At 47.4% G+C, this 23,455-nt stretch overlaps 1 protein-coding gene across 1 annotated transcript in view; it reads left to right on the top strand.

Moving 5' to 3' along the window:
• ITSN1 (intersectin 1 (SH3 domain protein)) overlaps positions 1-10,931 on the top strand; it is a 222,442-nt gene extending 211,511 nt beyond the window's left edge. The window contains exons 33-39 of the mRNA XM_012657331.1: positions 1,646-1,813; positions 6,188-6,400; positions 7,515-7,636; positions 8,656-8,738; positions 9,063-9,146; positions 9,578-9,751; positions 10,783-10,931. Coding sequence (XP_012512785.1) covers positions 1,646-1,813; positions 6,188-6,400; positions 7,515-7,636; positions 8,656-8,738; positions 9,063-9,146; positions 9,578-9,751; positions 10,783-10,931 — 993 coding nt within the window. The remainder of the gene's footprint in view (positions 1-1,645; positions 1,814-6,187; positions 6,401-7,514; positions 7,637-8,655; positions 8,739-9,062; positions 9,147-9,577; positions 9,752-10,782) is intronic.
• Positions 10,932-23,455: the final 12,524 nt, after the last annotated feature.

The following is a 23,455-nucleotide window of genomic DNA, read 5'->3' as shown; positions in this document are numbered from 1 at the left end:
TAATTAGAAATGTCAATAAACCTGTTTTCATTTTGAAACCAAATGAATCATTTCACACAAGCCAGCAGTGTGGGCTCCCAGTCAGAGTGGCGGTCCTCAGGCTTGGCTACATTTTAGAGTCACCTGGAAAATTCCCAAGCCTGAGTTCCACCTCCAGAGATTCCGACACGGTCGGGGATGAGGCATCAGACTTTCCAAAGGGATTCTAATGTGCACTCAGGATTGGTCCGGAGGTTGAGGGTGTTGCTTGAAATTGATTGGTGGACACACAGGACCCAGTGTGAGTTTTTCTCCGTTTGAGCACCTACTTAGGACTTTAAATCAGGGTATAACTTTGAAATGCGATATTATTCAGGGTAAGGTTCATTTAAATTATTTGGATGTGGACAAGGCCTGGGCAAGTATGCCCTCGACATTCTCCTGGTGCATTTCAAAGGTGGCTTAGGTGGCTCTTTTCTAGAGCACATTCTAGAGGACAGGGTAATGACTATTTTTAGAGGCCTCAAAATCCTTTGAAAATCTGATGGAAATTGCTCTCACTTATTGAGCACTTTCTAAGGACCAGGCGTTTTGCAAGGTGCTCCACTTGTACCAAGTGATTTAGTCCTTCAGACAACCTTACAAAGGAGGTGCTATTAATATCCTCATTGCTCATATGAGGAAACCAAGGCTCAGAGCATTTATGTGACTGCCCCAAATCCTGGCTGGTCCGTGGCGGGGCAGGCATTGTAACCCAGGAGGTCTAGCTTCAGAACTAGCACCCCTAACTGCTAGCTTGGGAAGGTCTGCTCAGAAAAGCACACATTTGCTCCGATGCACCTGTCCGTATGCAGTTCCAGAGGTGCATGGATGCCTGCAGCTGCGCATGGGCCCAGGAAAAAGCCAGTCTCTAGGGGACATCTGTGCAGGGTGCCCATTGCCCTTGCTGCAGCCACTGCTGCCCTCGTGCTCCATCTGCATGCCAATGCTAATCGCAAAGCATGCAGCACCCTGCTGCTCTCGGATCCTCATCAGTGGGTGGATGGGACACCATCAGACCAAACACCAGAACTGAATTGTAAGTTCCCCCGGGTGAGTGAGCCAGTGGGAGAGGAGCACAGAACTGGGACGGGATGCCTGGGTTCTGGTCCCAGTCTCTGGGCCTAGTTTCTTCCTCTGTGAAACCGGGTGGAGATTTTCAAAGAGAAACTCTATGGGCCCTTCTGGTTCCGTGGTTATATGTACCCTCTGTGATGCTGCGAGTGTGTGTGTGGGTTTAGGGTTCATCCCGGGATGCTAGCGTTTTGCAGGACAGGTCACACAGCTTGCCTTGGGATATTCAGGGGCATGGGGCTAGGCTGAGGCCTTGAGAGTGGGACCATCCATTGCCTCCTGGTGGGAGGCTTAGCCTCCACTGGGCCAACGAAGAGTAGAAGCTTCCTGCAAGGCCACCCACTAGAGCCAAAAAAAAGCAGCCCTCATGTACCATGTCATCGCCACAGTGGGTGCTCAGAGCTGCGGTTGCTCGAGTGGGCACCGTTCAGGCAAGGACTGTGCCCTGCCTCTGCCGGGCCTGGTCCTCCAGGACAACAGACGCCAGGCCCACCCTCATTGCCTAAGAGGGTGGCCTGACAAGCAGGGGCTTGTTTTGTGTTTTCCTGCGTAGATCCTGGAAAACACTCCAGAAAACCACCCCGACCACAGCCACCTGAAGCACGCCCTGGAGAAGGCGGAGGAGCTGTGCTCCCAGGTGAACGAAGGAGTGCGTGAGAAGGAGAACTCGGACCGGCTGGAGTGGATCCAAGCCCACGTGCAGTGTGAAGGCCTGTCCGAGGTAGCCGCCTCCGGGCTGGGACCCGGCCTTCCCCGGCTGAGCCTGGGCAGCCAGCCTGGAAGAGGACACGAGAAATCCTGACTCAGCCTGCAGCTCCCCAGTCCCTTCAGCCGCTTCTCACCTGCTGTTGAATCCATCCACTGAGATTTTTATTTCAATTATATTATTTCCCATTGCCAGAAGTTCTACTTATTTTCTCCTGTCTATTGGTTTCTTTCTTGTATCTTATTTTTTGCTAAAATGTTCATGCTTCTCATTTATTTCTTAACACGTTTTAAACATATTCCTATATACTCCACATCTGATAATCACAATACCTAAACTTATGGGTCTCATTTTTTTTGCCTGTTGTTTCTGCTAGCTTCTGCTCATCATGCCTTGTGTCTCTGTATGTATTGTGATTTTTTATTTTTATTTTTTTGACACAGGGTCTTGCTCTGTTGCCCTGGTTAGAATGCAGTGACATCATCATAGCTCACTGCGACCTCAAACTCCTGGGCTCAAGTGATTCTTCTGCCTCAGCCTCCCGAATAGCTGGGACTACAGGCATGTGCCACCATGCCTGGCTAATTTTTCTATTTTTTGTAGAGATGGGGTCTTGCTCTTGCTCAGGCTGGTCTTGAACCCCTGGCCTCAAGCAATCCTCCCACCTCGGCCTCCCAAAGTGCTGGGATTACAGGCGTGAGCCACCACACCTGGCCATGTATTGTGATTTTTGACTGTGAACTCAATGTCCCTCGGAACTGTACCCGTGGGCATCTTTGCTGTCCGAAGTTGCATTCCTCCTGAGAGGATTGCTACCAGGGTGACCCTAAATTAACCTAGAGGGGTTTGGGGGGATCACTCCAGTTGTGTGAGTTATGGTTATAAACTTGAGTAAGAGCTACCTGGTGGTCACAGATTCCCGGGGGCATATTTTCCTGCAATACAGCAAGGCCAAAACCAGAACAGTTTTCTTGCTCATTCCTTCTGTGCTTGTGTTTACTTGTCCTTCCCCCTCTGGGTCCGGCTTTTTGTGGGGCTCTCCTATTAGACCCCTCACCTTGGCCCTGGATATGTCTGTCTCCGCACCCTACGTAGCCATGAAAATGGAAGTTCAACATCACCAGATTCAAGAGAGACCCAAAGAGCCACAGCTGGCTTTGGTGCTCGATTATCTTCCAAGGCTCCCATTTTCATTCTGTTTTTGGCTTCTGTAAATTTCTTACTTTGTTTTTCTTTTGTTTTATTTTATTGCCAGATTGCTTGCATTCAAAAACTGAATCTTTGTATTTTACTCAGTTTTTTTTTTTAGTTTTTGTTGGGTGAGTCATTCAAAGCATCTAGTCCACCATACTTCCAGAAACAGAGGTCTCTCCTTTGGTTTTTAATTCTCTTCTTGTCATTTAACTTTTCCTCTAGTCTCATTCATTCTGTCTGCCTGTTTTTTCTCTATGCTTCTGTTTATACCTGCACGTGTGCACACACAGACACACACAAACAGGCATGTACACACACACACACACACACACACACACACACACACACACACACACCTCACTCACTAGGGCTTCCCAAAATGCCCAGGGAGAATGCATCTCCCTCGTCCTCTCTCTCTGTGGTTTCTTCCCTCTCATAAGCTTCAAAGGCAGTCACTGCCTGGGGACGTCACCACCCCTGGTTCCTCTGCAGACCCACCGCTTGTCCGCCGTACGTAGGGTGGGATGAGCAGAGTTGTGAAGCAGCTCTGTGGACGCGGAGGTGATGGCCGTGGGCTCCCGTTATGGAATGTCGTGTTGCCGTGCAGTCCGGGGCAGTCTTTGGTGGACGGGCTCACGGATTCACTCAGCTGTTCAATCATCCCACAAGCGTTTATTGAGTATCCACCCATGTGCCATCATTCCATGTGCCATTGCACGGTGCTGAACCCTGAGGACGTAAAAATAGATAAGACGCGACCCCCACTCTCTGGGAGCTTATGGTCCTGGTGGAAGCTGGGGGCAGAACTGACATTTACGACACGACGTGCGGAGCCATGAGGCCGAGCTGGGTGCCCAGTGCTGTGGGAGCAGGTGGTGGCAGTGGGGGGGTATTCAGGGAGCCCTGGAGAAGGTGGCTGGGTGTTGAAGGATGCAGATGTCCGTCCAGTAAAGGCTGGGGGACGGACCATTAGGTGTGGAGGGCCCGCTCTGAACAGGGCGTCGGGGAGGAAGGTAGAGCAACAATGGGCCGTAGGTACGGGGCAGGCTGAGGCCCTGCAAGGAAGGCCCATGTGTCATTCGAAGGGATGTTAGCATAACTAGATCCTGAAGACAAGGGACTCGAGTGGCTCCTGAGCTGCCCAGCAGAAATGCTGACGTGGCCACATGCACTTTAGAAAGGTCCCTTCCTCCCCCGAGTCCGACAGCTCCAATGAGAGGGACTCAGTGAGGCCGAGGTCTTCGTCCTTTGATTTTTCAGCTTATGTGCTCCCTTTGAAACCAGCTTATCGTCCTTCTTTTTTTTTTTTTTTGAGACAGAGTCTCACTGTGTTGCCCGAGCTAGAGTGCCGTGGCGTCATCCTAGCTCACAGCAACCTCAAACTCCTGGGCTCAAGTGATCCTTCTGCCTCAGCCTCCCAAGTAGCTGGGACTACAGGCATGCGCCACCATGCCCGGCTAATTTTTTCTATATATTTTTAGTTGTCCAATTAATTTCTTTCTATTTTTTTTAGTAGAGACGAGGTCTCACTCTTGCTCAGGCTGGTTTCGAGCTCCTGAGCTCAAACAATCCACCCGCCTCGGCCTCCCAGAGTGCTAGGATTACAGGCGTGAGCCACCACGCCGGGCCTATCGTCCTTTACTGGTCGGTCTTGCCCAGCTATTGAGCACCTGCTTCGGTTTTGTCTTTGTGGTGCTCACAGTGACGGGAAGGGGACACGCTGGCTTCTGTGAACTGACTTCCGATCACAGTTTGGATCCCAGGTGGCCCATGTTGAGACACACGCCAGTGATTAAATAACCGCTGTCTGTGGCATTCTTGTCTGAAGATAGAAAAATGTAAATGCTATTTCCAACTCACGTATGTTCGGTGTTGTCCTGGCCTTCACATCAACGTTCATGTCGTTGGATCCAGTGACACTCGCCTTCTCTTGATTCATTGTCCCCAGGCAGCTTGAAGCCTCTCTTGACAAGTAGGAAGGGCTAGACTGGTCTGCAGGCTCCTGTTCAGAGGGCGAGGGGTGAAGAACATTCTTTGAGGGCCCCCGTTGTGGGGTTGCCCTCAGTCTTTCGGGCTCTTGGAGCCTCTCTGGGAGGTGAGAGGCCGTCCTTCCTCCTCGTGGCTGGGAGCAGAGTGCAGTGGCCACTTCCTTTGCCACCCATAGGTCTCCAGTCACAGAGGTGCCACTGAAGGTGGCATTGGAGGTGACAGGTGGCCACCAGCATCTCTTGGGGGACACCTGTTGTGAACCCATCACCCCTTCACAAATACTCTCCTCAGAGAAGTCTGTAGGGCTCGTAGCTCAGGAGAGAGCCTTGGCCTTCAAGGCACTGGGTGGAGCGGCCCCTGGGCCAGGTGTGTGGGCAGACGGGGTGTGAGAGTCTGGCCTCTGCGTGGGTGACAGTCTTGCCTTGCCTTCCTCGGTCTCTCCCCTGCTGTCCAAAAGGTGGCCTTAGTGGGTTATCTGCACCTCAGTCCCCCACTGCCCCTTCAGAACCTGCTGGGGGGAGGTGATAGAGCCCGGTGAGATGTCAGAGCAGCCCTCTGTGAGGGTCGGTAAGTGGAGGGAGACAGCTGTCCCCTTTACATTTTCTAAACGAGTGGTTCAGGTGAGACTGGATACAGTGTCTGTTCTGTTTGGCACAGAGATGTCACTAAACACCACTGAATTTTGCAGTCACACCTGTGCTAGGGGCCTGGACTCCAGCTGCACTTTGGAAAGTAGCATTTGTCCCACAGGATCATACACAGAGTCCCTGCTGTTTCCAGAAGCACAAAGGACTGTTGCACCTGTGTGGGGCCTTCTCGTTGGAGCTGGTTCCCAGCGCTGCAGCACAGCACTTTACACAGGGCAGGCGGCCCTCCAGGCGGGAGCCCACTGGGCACTTTTTTTCCTGCTGCCCCAATTCCTCAGTAAATAACAAAGCACGCCAATCGCACCCCAAGACACTGGCATAGCCCTAGGGGAAAAGCCTTCAGCATTGTAACCGAGACTCCTTCTGATACCTGGAATCCCCAGAACCATGCTTTTGACCGACTCCGACTTCTTGGTGCCAAAAGGCACTGCCTAAAGTCCCCAGAGCTGTCCTTGCTCTGTGCCTAAGACACGGGCCTCAGGTTCTGCTGGAGACCATGCTTTTGGCTACAGAGAAACCAAAACATCGTGTCTTCTTTGGGTTTGTTTTCCTTTCTCAGCAACTCGTGTTCAATTCAGTGACCAATTGCTTGGGGCCACGGAAGTTCCTGCACAGTGGGAAACTCTACAAGGCCAAGAGCAACAAGGAGCTGTATGGTTTCCTTTTCAACGACTTCCTCCTGCTGACTCAAATCACGAAGCCCTTGGGGTCTTCCGGCACCGACAAGGTCTTCAGCCCCAAATCCAACCTGCAGTATAAAATGTACAAAACAGTAAGTTCGAATCTACATTGTACTCTCAGGGTTGACCTGTTCGAGGAGGAAGAAGTTTCCAAAAGGAGCCAGAGTTTTAGCAGGGTTTGGGGTTGTGACATGGAGCAGAAGGCAAAGGATTTAGGGTGACCCAAGCAGGGGATGGTATAATCCCCACAGGAGTTCCAATAACACACAATTCGATTGACATTTATTTGCTCCCAAATGGCTGCCGTGGGTCCCCCAGGACGTGACAAGGTTACCCGGTAGGAGCTCATGGTCTAGTGTACAGATGAGGCAGGAAAAATCTTGACTAGAGGTACAAAGTGCCATCGACTCAAGTGCCCACGTCACCTTCCAAATGGTCCCAAAGCCCCCCCAACCTTCTCAAGGTAGCTTGCAACGTCTGTGCCTCTCGCATTTCCAGCAAAAGGCTCTCTCAACAGCCGAGGTGTGGAGAATTTCCTTAAACTTTCTGTATGGTCTGCTCATACGTGCACGGCTGTGTTTTTGTGTCTTTGAGTCATGAGATATTGTTTTTCTAAGTCTGTCTGCGGGGGGGTGTTCTTACAGAAGAATTTTCTCTGAAGCAGCAGTTAGCTTTATTTTGGGAAAAAGAGCTGTATTTATACAGATTGTTACTAGAAACTGTGTGTGAAAATCTTCGAAGGGACTCGCTTGGATGTCGAGTGAATTGAGACTGTTTGCTGTTTAGGATGTACCTTGGGAAACACAGGCCAGCCGAATCTTTTTCTGAAGGACTTAAAAGTACCCTCAAAATGCAGGGGGGTGGAAATCCATATTTATAATTTGCAATACATAAAAGTCGATATTAACACAAAATCATTATTCTGGTGTAGTTTACTGGAAAACACACCTTTAGTCTGGTTTACTGGAAAACACCTGCAAACACATACACACACATGCACACACGCGCGCGCTGAGTCTAGGTTACTGAAACACACACACGTGCGTGCGCACGCTAAGTCTAGGTTACTGAAACACACACATGTGCGTGCGCACACACAAAGTCTCGCGCACTAGGACCCGGTCATCACGGAAGCACACACACTCACAGCTTGCTAGAACACACAGACGCAGCCTACGTTTGTAATGCCTGTGCCTCCCCTTGCAGCCTATCTTCCTAAATGAGGTTCTGGTAAAATTACCCACCGACCCTTCTGGAGATGAACCCATCTTCCACATTTCCCACATCGACCGAGTCTACACCCTCCGAGCAGAAAGCATAAACGAAAGGTAAGACCTGCCGCCTCCCTAGCACCGGGCCCCGGGATTCTGCCGGGTCTAGGACACACGAGGGGCGGTTGATAAATCTACAGGTCCCAACATTCCCCGGTCCCAATGCCATAACCTCTGGGGGTGGGCACGATACTTTCTTCTAGAGCCTCTCAAAAGTTTGACCCGTGGCATGAATTTTTCAAAATAAAATGGATTGAAACTAATTTTGCTTGTTATTTATTTATTTTAGAAATTTTCAGCATTCTTTGAGATAAATGGGGCATCTCAAGTTTCCCTGGGTTTCCCAGGTGGCAGAGACCAACAAAGAAGTGATTTGGGGATTAACAAGACCACCCAAACCTGAGCCCCTCCTTCCCTGGCTCACGGGGCGGGCATTCTGGATCCCAGAGCTGCGGGTATTTGGCTTCCATCGTGTCTTCAAGACGCTGCCCTGGAGCCAAGTGAAATAGATCATTTTCTGAAGGGTGAACTTGACACAAGGCCAACAACATTCCACAGAGCATTTGCGCCAAGCAAGAAAGTTGGCTAAAGTTATTGCGCATATGGTTCTCAGAAAAAATGGAGGAGAAAACACCATCCCCAAATGCTTCCTTGCGGGTGCTTCGCATGAAGTGGTTCTCAATCCGGGAAGACGTTTTTGTTCTTCCCTTGGGTGATTTCATGAGAGAGGTCCCTCTGCCCTTATGGGGTTAGGCCAATCTGGGATGCTCTTCAGCAAGGGAGGAAGAGGAGGCATGTGCCATCTCCTCCAGGTCAGCATCTGTCATAGATTTTCTTCCACGGGGACATGCGTGCGGGTCTTGAGTACACCTGTAAAATGTCCCTCATGCCTTTCTTATTGATGGTAGGAATAAGTATTAGCATCGTGTGACATAAAAATCAAACTCTCTTTTGTTAGTCTTTGTTGTTCAAAGCAAATGAACAAAGAAAATAGAGTCCTGGAAACAGAATTTTAACAGACCTGAAGCCTTTTTCCTGGGTTCTGTTTGGCAACTTTCTGTCTTTTTCTGTCCAAGGACTGCCTGGGTGCAGAAAATCAAAGCTGCTTCTGAACTCTACATAGAGACTGAGAAAAAGAAGCGGGAGAAGGCGTACCTTGGTAACGTGTCCCTCGGCAGCATAGCTGGGTTCCCTGCACAGTGGGAGCAGGGGGGCCATTTGGCTGGACCCAGAATCCTGGGGGTAGAAGGTGCCCCCAGCCCTAGAGCAGGGCATGAGATGGGATGGATGTGAGCGTGGGGTGGGATGCAGACGGCAGATGGGGGACACATTCCAGGGTCAGGGAAGCAGGGGTTTGGGGAGAGGAGGGGAGAATTACTTTTGAGTAGGGACAGGAACGTAAAATGGATTGCAATGCAGACAGAGGTGGGACAGGCGTCACGTTCAAATAAAGCATTTTGTGTTGTTTTTCCTGCCGTCGTAGTTCGTTCCCAAAGAGCAACAGGCATTGGAAGGTTGATGGTGAACGTGGTTGAAGGCATTGAGTTGAAACCCTGTCGGTCACATGGTAAGGCCCAAGAAGCCCCTTTCAAGCTCACCCTGTAGGGCTGGAAGCCTCATTCCCAGCACCCCACCCACTTTCAACCAAATGTCCTGTCTCCATACTCCCCACTTTCCTTCCAAAATTGGTTTTTCTGGCACTTGCTCAAAACCTGGAGGTATTTCTTTTTTTTTATCGTTTCTACCTTTCTGCTTTTCAGAGCAATCTGAGTGGCTGCATTCACAGTAGATGTGACACAAAGTGAGGCCAAAGTGAGGAGACAGGCAGGGCCTAGTTTAAAAGTCCGTTCATCTAATTATCTGTTCTTAGTTTAAGTATGATGTTGAATTGGAGTTTTCACCGAGATGCTCTATTTAATGCCACCTATTAAGTGTGGCAAAGGGAGGGATCAAAGTGAAGTGTCATTCCTGCCCGGCAAAGGCTTTTGTTCCCTCCAGGCAAGAGCAACCCATACTGCGAGGTGACCATGGGCTCCCAGTGCCACATCACCAAGACGATCCAGGACACTCTGAACCCCAAGTGGAATTCCAACTGCCAGTTCTTCATCAGAGACCTGGAGCAGGAGGTCCTCTGCATCACCGTGTTCGAGAGGGACCAGTTCTCACCAGATGGTGAGTGGGATGCGGTCCCTGTGGCCTTTCCTCCTTCCCTGTCACTTGGCTGTGTGCATAAATGTTTTCTTACCTGAGAACCTGGTGACCTGGTGCCCAGAGTTCCTTGGGCTTCCCTCCCAGAGATGAGATTGGCACAGACTCGGCTCCCCCGGAGAAGCCTTCCAGAGGCGTCTTGGTGAGTGTGGACAAACTGCTTGGTCTATAGTCATGCCAGCTGCCCTGGACAGTCTTACACTTTCCAAAGCAGGTGACTGCAAAGAGCTTCAGCATGGTTCTTCAATCCTTGGCAAAAAGCCACGCTGGAAATGCATAAAACCAGCAAATGGAGCAAGAAGAACATTAGCCCCCGACAGGTGCAGCAGAATCAATCAGTGCCCTTTGGGTGACATTTTTGGGTAGACAGAGGGGATGCGATTGTGCTGGCTGTACCATTCCTTCAACCAGCTTTCTGTTTCTGCTGGAGCCTGGAGAAGAACAGTCTCTGCCCAGCCACTCCAAGACAGTATCCCTCTCTCCCTCAAACCAGTAAAAATCAGAGAGTAAGTTTAAAGATGATGGCCTCAATTTAATTATAATGAAAGGAATGTAAGTGCTGGGAGTGAGGGTCTGACGCTGGTATCATCTGTGCGAGGCCTTTGTCTTTTAGTACTTTTCATGCGAATTATCTCACCGTGAGTTAGGGATTGTTGGTGTTTGCCCAAAGATAGTCACGTAGCTGGTTAAATGATAGAATGTGACAGAACAGTCTGACCCCCAACTCTGGGTTCTCCACCACTGTGCTTGCTGTCAGCTTGTAATTCTGGTAGATGAAGATCTGGGGTTGGATTTTTTTTTTAATAATGAAATATCATGACACAGCAACAACTCTGCTGGGGAGTAAGTTGGAAATCCTAGTGTTGGTCTTACATGAGCGATCAGAGAAGAAGGGAGAGTATAGCAGTTCCCTGGGAGATTCCCAACATGCCAAACGCATGCCTTGCAGAGAAAGAATTCTCTCTCTGAGCAGAGTGTGTTTGTTCTCTTTTCAGATTTTTTGGGTCGGACGGAGATCCGTGTGGCCGACATCAAGAAGGACCAGGGCTCCAAGGGGCCAGTCACGAAGTGTCTCCTGCTGCACGAGGTCCCCACGGGAGAGATTGTGGTCCGCTTGGACCTGCAGTTGTTTGATGAGCCGTAGGGACCCGGCGTGGCATGTGCTCGGCAGAGCTCTAGCCTGAGGCAGCACATGCCGTCTGGAAATTGTGTTCCTCTTCTGAGAAACCACTATTGGGTGTTCAGCCATGGGATATGGGACATCAGTGACAGGCCCCTAAAAGCTTCTAGGAATAATTCTTGACAATCCTCTCCACCCCCCCCCACAAAGAGTTTCCCATTTTATGAAAAAAACTATGTTTTCCTCTGCCCTCGTTGCAGGTCTCATCATGGCTCCTGGGGTGTCTGAGTCCCTCAGCCCCCAGGGCCTGCTGTCGAAAGTCTGGCCTGGCCCTGGGCTCGAGGGATGGGTCTGGTTATTACAAAATAGATTCATAAATGCAATGTCTGTATTTTTGAAGAACTCATGTTACCCTTTTACTTCTTACCTCCACCAGCCTCCAAGTGGACTCCTTGCTCAGTCCTTGGTGTATGTTTGGAAACCATTATGGTCCCGTGGTTGCTTCCGAATCCCACCCCGCACAGGAAGGTGCTGCCCTGGGGCTGACCCCTCAGCGTGACGTCTCCTGATCGGGCCCTGGCTTAGCTCTGTGAGGAGCTGGTCTGAGGAAAGTTCTAGCATGTATGCTGTGATAGCTGTTCCATCCCTCTCTAGGCCTTGTGTTGATGTATGTTGATGAAAACGCACTGGCACACCTCTGGGTGGGTCAGTTCTGACTCCCAATGTGCTTGGGATATGGTCACAGAAGCTCTTTATCGACGTGGTTAGTCTTTGCTGGATCAGATCCCTGCAGGTCACTGGAGAGGCAACTTTGGGACGTCACTGGGTCCTGGTCGCCAGCCATGTTGCAAGATTCCCCTTTGGCTGAGAGCCCTGTGATGTTTTGTGATGAGAATAGTTACTGGCAACCACTCTGAGCCTATCCTGTGTTCAAATATAGTGGATCCCGACTGTCGTGGGAAATTTCAGCAGCTGTCTTTGGTACGTTCCCCCAAAAGCCATGTTCTGGGTCCCAAAGGTGTGCAAAGGAAAAATGTCGAGCTGGAGGTGAGGAAAGAAAAGGAAGGAAATCCATCCTGTGGGGAGGGAAAGCCCCCAGCAGCATGCAAGCCCGGCAGACCTAGGGGGAAGATCGCGGACTCTTTTCCACACTGGTCGTGCACATGCCAACCTCTCAGTAACGGAAAAGCACGTGCCCATTGCCAGAGTCGGGACGGCATGACCAGGTGCCAAACTGTTTGGTCTGAGTTCTTTGATTTCTTTCCCCCTTCAATGCTAGGAGACAGGCTGGTTAATTCCATAGTAACTTGATTTGCTAATGAAAAGTGTGGCTGCTGTCTGCATGTTAATGTTCTCACAATCCCACTTTTGTGGTCATGAAACGTTCTTTGCACATTCTCTTGGTACCAGAGCCTAGCTTTCCCGCATTAGATGGTGTTCTCTTTGATTGTAGGTCCTTAGAATTTAATTAGGGTCATAGAAGTGCTGTCTAAATGGTAGCGTCAGCATAGTCGCAGAGTACTCGCTTTGCTGGGAACCGAATGCGTAGTGTTTTAATTTCCCATAAGAGCCCAGTCACATTTCAAGCAATTTTTAAAAAATGTGTGTTGGAAAGGACAACGAAGTTTACATTTCATACTTTTAAGAAATACTTTATTATTTATTTATTGAAGATAGTGTAGAATTTTATATCGAAAATAACAGACATAAGTATTTTTTGAAACAAGCAGATGTTAGAAACTTTCAACAGAACATGTTATAGACCAAGTTTAACTTCAGGCATGCATTTGTTTACCACTTCCCGGCAGAAAACATGGTTAAAATACTTTAAGTTTATATTTTTTTGATGTCGTGAAGAAACTTTTAAATTGAACCTATAAATAGACATGCAACTCATGCTTTCCTATTTCTATAACCAATAGAGTTTGTTCAGTATATTTATGAAGAACATATTACCATGATAGGAAAAATAGTATTAAATGTGTAAGTGGGAGGAGTATTGGTTCATCATTCTAATCCCTTTTTTCTATTCTCTCTTTTCTTCATTGACTTTATTTGCGTGTTAATGTTGGACATCACTGTTCATGTATGTAGGGTGTGGTGTGCACCATGACAAGCATAACCTTTAGGTCCCAGGTCACCCCCTCATAGTGTCCCATTATTGCAATTAAGGTAGCATGAAAAAGCAACATGTGAGTCTTTTTCCCCAAATGACTCTAGTGAGCATCCTTGGGATGCTCCTCCAGGGTAGCAAGTTCTGGACTCGTGTCCTTGTATGTACTGGTGTAATTTGTCATGTGACCCATTGTACTGAGAGACGAGTTAGGCTGGGCCTTGGATCCGGCTGTGAGGCTCACGCGTGGTGTCAATGAGATAGAGGAACGTGGGTGATGCGTGGAGTATCAAACCCTTGGGCATCTATTCCTTCACTTCTACCTTTTTGACCATCTGGGCTATATTTTGTAGAAATATGAATAATATGACTCCTTGTCAATAAGGAGTCTGTCTCCCAGCTCTTTGATTTCTAAATACAGGGTTTCTCTAGGCCACTGCTCCTGGCTTCCTGTGCCCACCCTTTTAGACTCCCCTGCAAGCGTGACTCTTCTCTGAGCCATATTACCAGCTCTTCCTGCACTCTGACATCCTCTCGCCCGAAAGCAGGGTTTCCTGGTCACATGGCTCTGCTCCGACCCTCAGTTATCCCTGAGAACTATTCTGGGGTCTCTGAGGACAGGAGCCCTTGGGATGGGCCTTCCTCATAGACCAGCTCTCCTGTAAGGACAGGCCACATCCTGGCCCCTCTGGAGCAGGGCTTCTCCGGCTGCTGCTTTCGCCCCTGGCGGGTAGACAGGCAGTAGCATCTTCCAGAACCAGGGCTACTGTGACCATGAGAACCTCAAGCCATGGGCCATTCAGATCCAGCCTGGTCTAACCTGGGAAAAGGGGCCTTGCTAGGCTGGGCTCACCAGGAATGCTTGAGAAACTGGAGCCAGAGTTCTTCGTTTCCTCGGATAATATGTCCCTGTCCTCTGCTAGCAGAGGTGAAAGCTCTGCTTCCAAAGAACATTAATGTAAGAGAGGGCATTTTTTTCTTTTCTGCTTTTTGAACAACCTAAAGTATGACCTAAGTATATGACCGTAACCGATTTCATCTGGTTGAGTAGCCCTGAATTTAATTGGAAAAAAAATTCCATTAGAAAATGGGTAAAGTGCTTGCTTCAGCAGCACATATACTAAAATTGGAATGATGAAAATGGGTAAATTGACTACATGCAAAATATCTTGGTGACCTGGTGCCAGGTCCCCAAGTGTCCCCCAGAGGTGTGTCCCAGAGGTCGGGGAGTTAGACGCTAGAGCCACTGGGGAAGGACGATTGCAGGTCTGCCTTCCAAGGCCAGGCAGACTGGCTCTGTCTAGAACAAGGATGTTCTAGAATCCGATGAGGCTGGAGATTAAGGAGAAGTGGACAAGGGACTTCCGGTTTTCTTTGAAAGGTGGAGATCTTGGAGCGTATTTTAGAGTTTGCCAATACCTTGTATGAGGAGAAAAAGACTTCTCTATCACTACTCCTTGTATTTTTTTTCTAGTTGTTTGGGTCTTTTTGATTCATAAGAAGAAAATTTGCTTTGCACGTGTAAAGCACGTGCTGTAAGAGTTTCCGTTGGAAACAGAAAGCACGATTTGGTTTCATTTTGTTCTTCTCCCTTCCCTTTCAAGGCTGGAGATGTGCTTTATAGTAGACTCGAGCACTTTTACCTGGACACGTGGTGTACGTTAGTCATAACAGGGTCATTTCAGGCTTGAGGTTAGTGTGAGATTAGCAGTGGGGATGCTTGGTCCAGATACACTTACTATACTTTACAAGTTTAGAGCGTCGTATGCCAGAAAGTGAGGAAATGAAAACAAACGTACCTTGACGTTTCTGTTTCCTTTTAGGTGTAAGAGCTTTAGCTCACAGCAGACAGGAGCATAATAGGTAACCCCAGACACCAGTGGCACAGTGAGGCTCTCAGACAGTATGTCTGAGCCACCCTAAGAAGCATTTGGTAAAACTAACACTTCCTTCTCTTTGCACCCTGGGGTGCCGAAATGCCTGCCAGGGCCTTCCCCTCCCTGCCGGGAACCGCCCAAGTCAGCTACCAAGACTCACCTGCCAGTGCCCCGGGTCATGTTTTGTAGGAGCTGCTTAGTATTATGTAAATATCATTGGGATGTTCATTCTCCTCCTCTCCGCTGGAGTGGCGGAGTGAGACCAAATGCTTGTGTTTCTTTCTGTTTCCGATTCATTTGTTCTAAGGACACACTGAAGATGGATCCTTTTCTGAGAAGGCTGGGATCAGGTGAGGGTTGATTAGCCAGCCCATGTTCTGGGACAGATCTCAGGGGCAGAAATGGGCTTGTACAAGTGGCCAGTACTTCCCTGGAACAGCCCTGACCTCCCTGGACTCGTCAGGGAGGGGCAGGAATTACAACATAGGAACCGTGACGTTGATCCATCAGCCTCTGTCTACCTTCTGCACATAAACAGGTTCAGTGATGATAAAATGGAGGCATTTTCTTTCTTTCTTTCTTTCTTTCTTTCTTTCTTTCTTTCTTTCTTTCTTTCTTTCTTTCTTTCTTTTTTGGCAACTACACTGCAATGCCTCCCCACCTTGGGCCCCCTTCTAGAGGAAGCCAGCCCTTAATCGTCCATCAGGCTGCTCTTGCAAAGTGATATTGTAAAGCAGTATCAGAAAGACTGAGGGTGAAAAGAAACCACAACAGCTCGCTCCAGCTCAGCAGACTGGCCTTACAGGCTAAGAAGAGCCAGGGGAGAGCTGGCCTGGGGGCCGAGAGCTCACTCCTTTCTTGGGGGAGAAGCTGCAGGTCAGGCCTTTCCAGGGGAAGCAGCCCTAGACCCATCTGCAACCCCTGCCGCCCCAACGTGCTCTCCAGCCCTGTCTCTGATGAAGTCGTGGCTCTGTCTCTGCTGTCCTTGTCACCGTGACTTGTCCTTCCTGTGCAGTAGCCCCTAGACCAGGGCCAGCCTTCTAGAGTGGGTGTTTCCCATAAGCCTCTGGGTATTTCGATTCTATTTTGAACAGTTCTGATTAATGTTGCTTTGTATGGGATTATTCTAAGGAACAGTGACGACCTCTATGGTTAGGTCCAACGTGGAGGAAAGCCAACATTAATGACCACCCAGCTTCCTCTTTCTGAGTAAAGCTTTAGCTCCTGTGTACTGGGAAAGCAGGTGCTTGAGCTAGAAGAAAGGAAAGTTCTAGAACTCCCATTTCGTCACCCTGATAACAGATCCAGGTTAGGTTTGTAGGTCTTCAGGCTTCCACTAAGGTGCTTAACCTTATATCTGTAGGAGCCAGAAAAGAATCTATTCCTGATGGAAACTTACTCCATGTGAAAGACAGAGAACAGCCAAAAGCTCTCTACCTTGGGAGCATTAAAACCCAGCTGCCAACACGCCACACGGTCTTATCTCTGGGTTGTGATCTCTCAGTAACATCGTCATGGTGCATTGTGCATTCAGGGAGTCCACATCCCAATCTAGGCCACCGTGCAAGGGCTGGTGGGCAGCAAGGATGGGTCTGCCTTTGTGGTTTTTGAGGCAAATTGTAGATCAAATTTTAAGTCATTGAAATAATACCCAATGCTTATAAAAATTCATATCCACGTCCAAGTAACTATTTCGGTTCATGCAGCCTCAATCAGTTCCTCCACTCGAAGGAACCCTCTTTACTCTGGCCGTGGGGGAACCAGATAACACCCACATAATAATTTTTCAACACTGTTTGTGGTTGTCATACTTCAGGGTCAGTTTGCCCCTACCATATGTCAGGGTGTTTTTTGAGTTGTGTTTTAATAGGATTCTGTTCTATTTTCTATACTAGCCTATATTGTTACTATTAGTGTCTGCCTAATATGGATATTTTAGTCTTCAAAGCCCACCAAATAAAACTGTGTTCAGAAGTGGGCTTATTTGGTCAGCCTTGAAAAAATCCAGTGTTTCTCTGATACTTCCTGAGAATTAACCGGCAGCTAAGGTTTCTTTTTTTTTTTTTTTTTGAGTTAAGGTTTCTTTTTATGAAGTGGTAGGAATGCATATTTTCTTCTTCCAGGAATTCTGGTTTTTTACTTTTGTCTTTTAAAAGAATAACATTCCTATGTGACTGTGCTTCTAAAACTATGTTCCTTTGCATTTCTCCTCTTATACTCAAATCGCTTATTTCCTCCCGTCTCTGTATCTAAAGAGAATGCGGGTCTAGGGCAGACAGGAACCAAAGAAAGGGTGGTGGCTCTGCAGCGTCTGGTTGAGTGGCAGCAGCTGCCTTTCTGTACGTTGTCACCGCTGGGGGCGGAGGCGTCTCCCTGTTGGAAACTTGCTGGTCCCACTGGCGATCCCAAGGTGCTTGCTCCACCTGCTGCAGCTCCAGGGCATTGCTCTTGTGCAAAGCGCAGAAGGAATTGCTGGTGGTTATGTGGGGTGGAGGGAGGGCAGGAAAACTGTGACTCAGAGCTAGGAATGTGGGCCTGGCGAGGCAGAGGCAGAGGCTGAGAGGGAAGGAAGCTGGTGAGGCTTTGTGTTCCCTGCTGCTGGAGTCAGTCCTGTACCTAGTAGGTCCTTAGCCCTCCTCCCTTTTCTGCTTAGTAGGATCCTCAAGTGTGCGTTGGCGGCGTCCTCAGGGCAGGTGGTCTGATGAGGACTCTGTTCCCACCAAGGGTCCTAGAAGTCAAGTCTGCTCTACTTGGAGTGGTTAACAGAGTCTCTACCTATAGACTTAGACTTCCGGAATTTTAGATGGAAAGAACTGTTTGTTGGTGGGATGCAGCCCCTTAATGTGTGTGGGGGTGTGTATGTAAGAGTGTGCACTGGGCCGGGGGGTGAATGGCTGTGTGGATTGGATGGGGAAACAGGGAACGTGTTGCTCCGACCATCCCGTAATCAGGACCAGCTACCTGATTTGTGGGCTGAATACAAAATGAAAATGCGAGACCCCTTGTTCAAAATGATGAAGCATTTCAAGATGGTGACTGTAGAGCCTGAAGCAGAGCCAAGCTCGGGGCCCTTCTGAGTGTGGTGCCCCATGTGACTGCACAAGCCACACACCCGTGACGTGGCCCTGGCCACACTGTGCTCTTGGTTGGTTTCTGAGGCAGGTGGGCTCATCTTAGGTCATCTTACTTTGAAAGGTCTGGCAGGGAACTGGGTGGACATACTTTTCCAAATGTCTGCAGGGGTCTGGGAGGGAGCCTGCCTCTGAGAGGCTACGACCTCCCCAGCTGCACTCTCCCTGGAGGACCCTACGTGCGGCTTTTAGCTAGGGTGATGTTAGGAGAGAGGAAAGAACCCGCTGTGTGAGTACCCTCGAGCTCTAGAAGACCACGACTCCTGGGAGGCAGCTGACCATGGAGTTGATGGTCCTGCCGTGTGCTTGTTGCTTTCTTTCACAAGCTTTTGCTCTCACTGCCTGGAAGCTCCAAAACTCTTGTAGTTCTGCTTGCTTTTTGCAAATAGATCCCATTTCTATACACAGAGCAATAATCCTTACTACGTTTCCTGGTTCTGTCTGGGATTTTGGTTTGTTTGCTTGGTGAAAATGTTGACAGATCAAACAGGAGTTGCAAACCCATCTCACACGGATGGGATTGCATCACCTTGAATGAAATAGCAAATGATAGCTTGGTTTCCACGCGTCACGCAATCTTCCAAACTCTGACAGGTTCTGAAAGTGTCCTCTAGGGGCATTTAATCAATATGATGTCAGCATTCGTTTTAATGAATGAACATTTTGAGGCGCATTTTATAAATCAACATCCTTAAAATATCATCTGTTAAATATTCACTGTGTCGGGAAGTAGATATTCTAGCAAGATCTATGTTAATGATATTCAATTTTAGACATGCTTAAACATACATGGCCAATAGCCTAAGTATCTTTGAACTGTGAAATCAAGCCCAGATCTTGTCTGCTGTAACCCTGCAAGCTGAAGTCTGTGCCCTTCGCGCTCCCTTCTTCTCACTCCTTTGTAGCCCCGCATAGACAGGGGAGTCAGGCCCCTTCCCCTCCTGTTATGTTGCCTTAGCCCCGTAAGCTTTGTATAGGTGGTGAACATATGTGTAAATACTTGTATACAGATGAGAAACTGCAACAAAAAATGTTCTGTGTATGATAATCAGCTCTCAGCATCTGGTTTTCTGCATTTTATGCTGTTTGCAGCTAAGAAAGATGCAGAATCCTGCTACATAAAGGGAAAGGGTTGTGCTCTTTAAGTGGTTTGTCACGAAATCTCTGCCGTGTGTTCCTGGGAATGGCCATGACTGAATGTATATTTGGTATGTATGAGGTTATGCTGTCAGATGTTGCATAAACTAACACAGATTCTGTAGTGAAAATATTTAACTTGTTATTGTAAAATGTGATTTGTCATTGAGAGATTATTTTTCTGTGTGTATATGAGAGTATTTTAGGAATCTAATTTAAGTGCATAAAACTATAGAAACAAATTTTAAACCTATTCCAGGAGTAGAAAATGCTTAATCAGATTACTTGGGTTCAACTCAACTAAATTTCTTATATTAAAAAACAAAAATCCAAGTTGTATATGTTAGAAATGCAAAGGAGTCATTTTTCCCCCGGTGGGGAATATGATGCATTTCAGTAAAATGGGAGGTGGTGTGACAAAATGAAGTTTCCTGTAGCTATGACCTTGGATGACACCTTGGTGTTGCGTTAAAAACTGATTTATACAGATAACATATTCTGGAGGGTAGTTGCATCGGTAAGGAGGAGAGGCTTGAGAGCCTGATTTCTACCAGATCCATTTGCAATGGAAACTTCCTTGGGTTCGTGGATTAGTCAGCAATGTGCGGCTGACCTAGCTGTCCCACTGGAGAGTTCAGGAGACTTCTAGGTCACCCTTTCCTCTTCTCTATCTGGATGGATTCAACATATCCCTTTAGTGTTTGCATTGCCTGTGAATTTCCTGGTGCGTCTTCACCATCTCTAACTGTCGCACGGCCAGTGGGTGGATGGATGAAATTTGGGGTTTCTGGGTTAAGCTGATTTGGGGCAGGCAAAACAGGCAGCACAGAGCAGTGTCCCCGATGGAGACCCCAGGGGCAAGAGACCTTCCTCCCCTTTTCCTTCCCCTTCCCAGAAAAGTTTCAGAAGTTCAGGCTGCTTCTAGGGCACAGACCTTCTATACTTGGCCACCGGAAATGTCCCTATAGGCCACCCAAAGAGGATCCATGAAACTCTGTGTCTAAACCTCTGAGAGATGCAATCAGAAGTATGTTAGGAGGTGGCAACCCCATGAATCCCGCCTCCTCTAGCAGGCTGGAGATGCTACAGCAATGAGAAAAGCTGGTTTGTGGTGATTCGGGGGCGTTGCATGGTGATCACTGTTTGTGGAAAGTTCAGGGCCAATGACTTGAAAGGACATCAGGACAGTGTGTGTTAGGTTTTCAACATTTCTTTCAATAAGCCATGTGCATCTTAATGCTGCCAGTCAATAGCTGAAGTCCCTTTTTTGATAGGCCTGAAATTGGTAAGGCTAGAGTCCAAGTGACTGTCTGGACTTCGGAGTGCGGGAAGCTGTGATTTCTGGAATCCGTTGAGGCACATGAATAATCTGCAAATCACCTTGAAGAACTGTCCATGTGGTCCATACTGGCTTTATTCCCAAAGATGGCGCCGTTTAGTGATCTCTTTGTTCAGGGGTAGCATGGGAAGACCATCTCGGGGCCAGCGAGCAGGAGAGAGCTCTGGTCCACCCACCTAGCAAAGGCCCTGACTCTTCTTCCTTAGAATGGCGTCGTCTGCCTGGGGTGGTGAAAAGGCTGTGAATGGGAATGAGACGGGCAGTCAACTTTGCCCTGGGCCCTGGTTGTTTCAAAAAAGTCTGGGGACAAGAAAAGCCAGAACCAGGGGCCCTACCCAGTTGTGCTGGCAAGCGCTCCCAGTTATCCTTTGCTTGTTTGGAAAAGAATGTAACCAATCATGAGTACCTTATGTTTCCAGTGACGGGTGGGCCACAGTGCTGGTGGCATGTTGCTCCTCTCACAGCCCTGCCCAGGGGGGTGGGACCAGGCCACCCCCTTGATGGATGTGCTATTGATTGTAATATACTTCTGTTGCCAAATAATGGTACTGTTTAATTTCCCATAAAAGAGAGACTATATTGTGTGCTATGTAATGTTAATGGAATTCTAAAAATTACTAGACACTACTATAAATTGTAGAATTATGTATTTGTCTAAGGTTTGCTGAAACAGGGCCAAAACATTAAGTTTTTCTGTTTAAAAGAAGCTGGGGTTAGTTTTGCTGTTTGAGTGTTCCTTTGGCAACTTACTATGTGTGAAATGTTAAATTTTACCGATTCAGATTATGGTAACTGAAATTTGTTTTTTTTTCTTTAAACCAGTAGCAACATCAGTACAAACTGCTATTCCTGTGTATCTTGAACTTAAAAGAACAATCTCTTCAAAACAACTCTATGGTCATTTTGACCTGTATGGTTTAAATTGAAATAGTTCATGAATAAAATGAGAAAAGGCAACTCAGTTACTGTGGATTATTTTGGGTTCTTTCTGCCTTACCCCCTTTCTGAGCACACAGGAAGTTAACAGTCCTGCAAATGGTGTCTCTTCCTTACTCACAGATAGGGTTGTAGTTGTACAAGGAAAATTATGCAAAAATAAACTTGAAAAACGAAATGAAACCATCCAACAACCCTTTCAACTCTCGTATGGCTTCTTCGGATAAATGTCAGCACCAAGTAGAAATAGATTTCCCTAAATGAAGTATTTCTGAGAATAGGAGTTCTGTGTCACATAGCATAAGAAATGCCGTGGGGGGTTGGCGGGAGAGCAAAAAGCTAAGATTGTCTTACAGAGACATTCAGAAGAATCATTCTGGATTTCCAGGAAGAAGTTTCTAGCACAGGCAACTCCACATGTTCAGAACTTTGATTTTTAATTCTGAGAGCCATTAGCAAATCCAACACTGAATTTTATTGTTACCTGTATTTTATTGGATTATTTGTAGTGTTTCCTTCTGTCCTGCTTTTAAGGCAATTCCTCCCAATTTCATCACCGACTTAACGGACTATAAATAAGCCCTTTAAATTCTCTAGCTGGCTTGGACACTAGTTGAATTGTTATAGCACATTTTTAAAAAGTTGACCCTAAAGCAGCATATCTTTGCCTTTTTTAAACCAGTAAGGCCCCATTTTCTTTTTTTTTTTTTTGTGACAGAATCTTGCTTTGTTGCTTGGGCTAGAGTGCCGTGGCCTCAGCCTAGCTCACAGCAACCTCAAACTCCTGGGCTCAAGTGATCCTTCTGCCTCAGCCTCCCGAGTAGCTGGGATTACAGGCATGCGCCACCATGCCCGGCTAATTTTTTCTATATATATTTTTAGTTGTCCAGATAATTTCTTTCTATTTTTAGTAGAGACTGGGTCTCGCTCTTGCTCAGGCTGGTCTCGAACTCCTGACCTTGAGCAATCCACCTGCCTCGGCCTCCCAGAGGGCTAGGATTACAGGCGTGAGCCACTGTGCCCGGCCAAGGCCCCATTTTTGATAAATGTAAAGATTCTATGCTCTTTCCTCAGTTGTTATATGCAGTTTCAAAAATAAATTAAATGTCATTAAAAACAAAAAATAATTTTCCCAAACTACACCTAATTCTCTCCAAGTCTGATGAGGTCTCCCTTGCACAGCCCAGGGGATGGAAGGAGTAACTGTTAGAAAACATGAGTAATAGGTACCTACATAACCACATTTAGTAGCCAGCATAATCAAGGCAGTATTTTATTCTAGAATATTTATTGTTTGCTTCTAATTACAGAAGTAATGCCTGTTAATACATAAATAAAATTTGGCAAGCACAGAAAAATACAAAAGAGATAAAATCACTTAATGGAGATATTCTTTCACACAAAAATAAAGGTTTTGATGTGCCTCATTTCTGTATTTTTTTCCTATGGGTGTGTGCGTTTTAAGTACTCTGGTACTATTTAATAACGAATAGGCATCAAACACATGCCATATGCAAGGCACTGTTCCATTACATGATTTATGCAAACAATCTCACATTTTGTTTGTTTGCCTTCTTTTAAATCAGCTGTTTATATTCTCCCACAACTTAATTTTTAAGGACTGTATAGTATCCCATTGTCTGACTGTACCCTATTCATTTAAACAATACTGAATGGCCACGTTTAGATTGTTTTAAAATTTTTACCTTGATAAAAAAAAAAAGCTGTGAGGAAAACCATTGCACGCAGATCTCTGGGTTCTCTCTGATGATTTCATAAGGCAATATTTAAAGCATTTCATTTCCCTGAGTTTCTATGTGCTTAATCAACAGGAAGTTTGTTCAGTTTGATTCTGAAGGATTTAGGCAGCAGCACCAGCAAGAGGGTCCCCCAAGGATGGTCTGTCTGTCAGCCGCCGTGCACCTGTACAGGAGCTTTGTGGTTGTACAGTGTGCACAACCTTGCACGGAGCGACAGGCAGGCTGGGCAGGCCAAAGAGTCTTGGGGAGCCTGGC

This window comes from Propithecus coquereli, unplaced genomic scaffold (genome assembly GCF_000956105.1).
Source record: "Propithecus coquereli isolate 6110/MARCELLA unplaced genomic scaffold, Pcoq_1.0 Scaffold54, whole genome shotgun sequence".
In the NCBI taxonomy this organism is placed as follows: Eukaryota; Metazoa; Chordata; class Mammalia; order Primates; family Indriidae; genus Propithecus; species Propithecus coquereli.
Note: the sequence above shows the minus strand (reverse complement) of the source record. Positions and strands in the feature narration are given on the sequence as shown.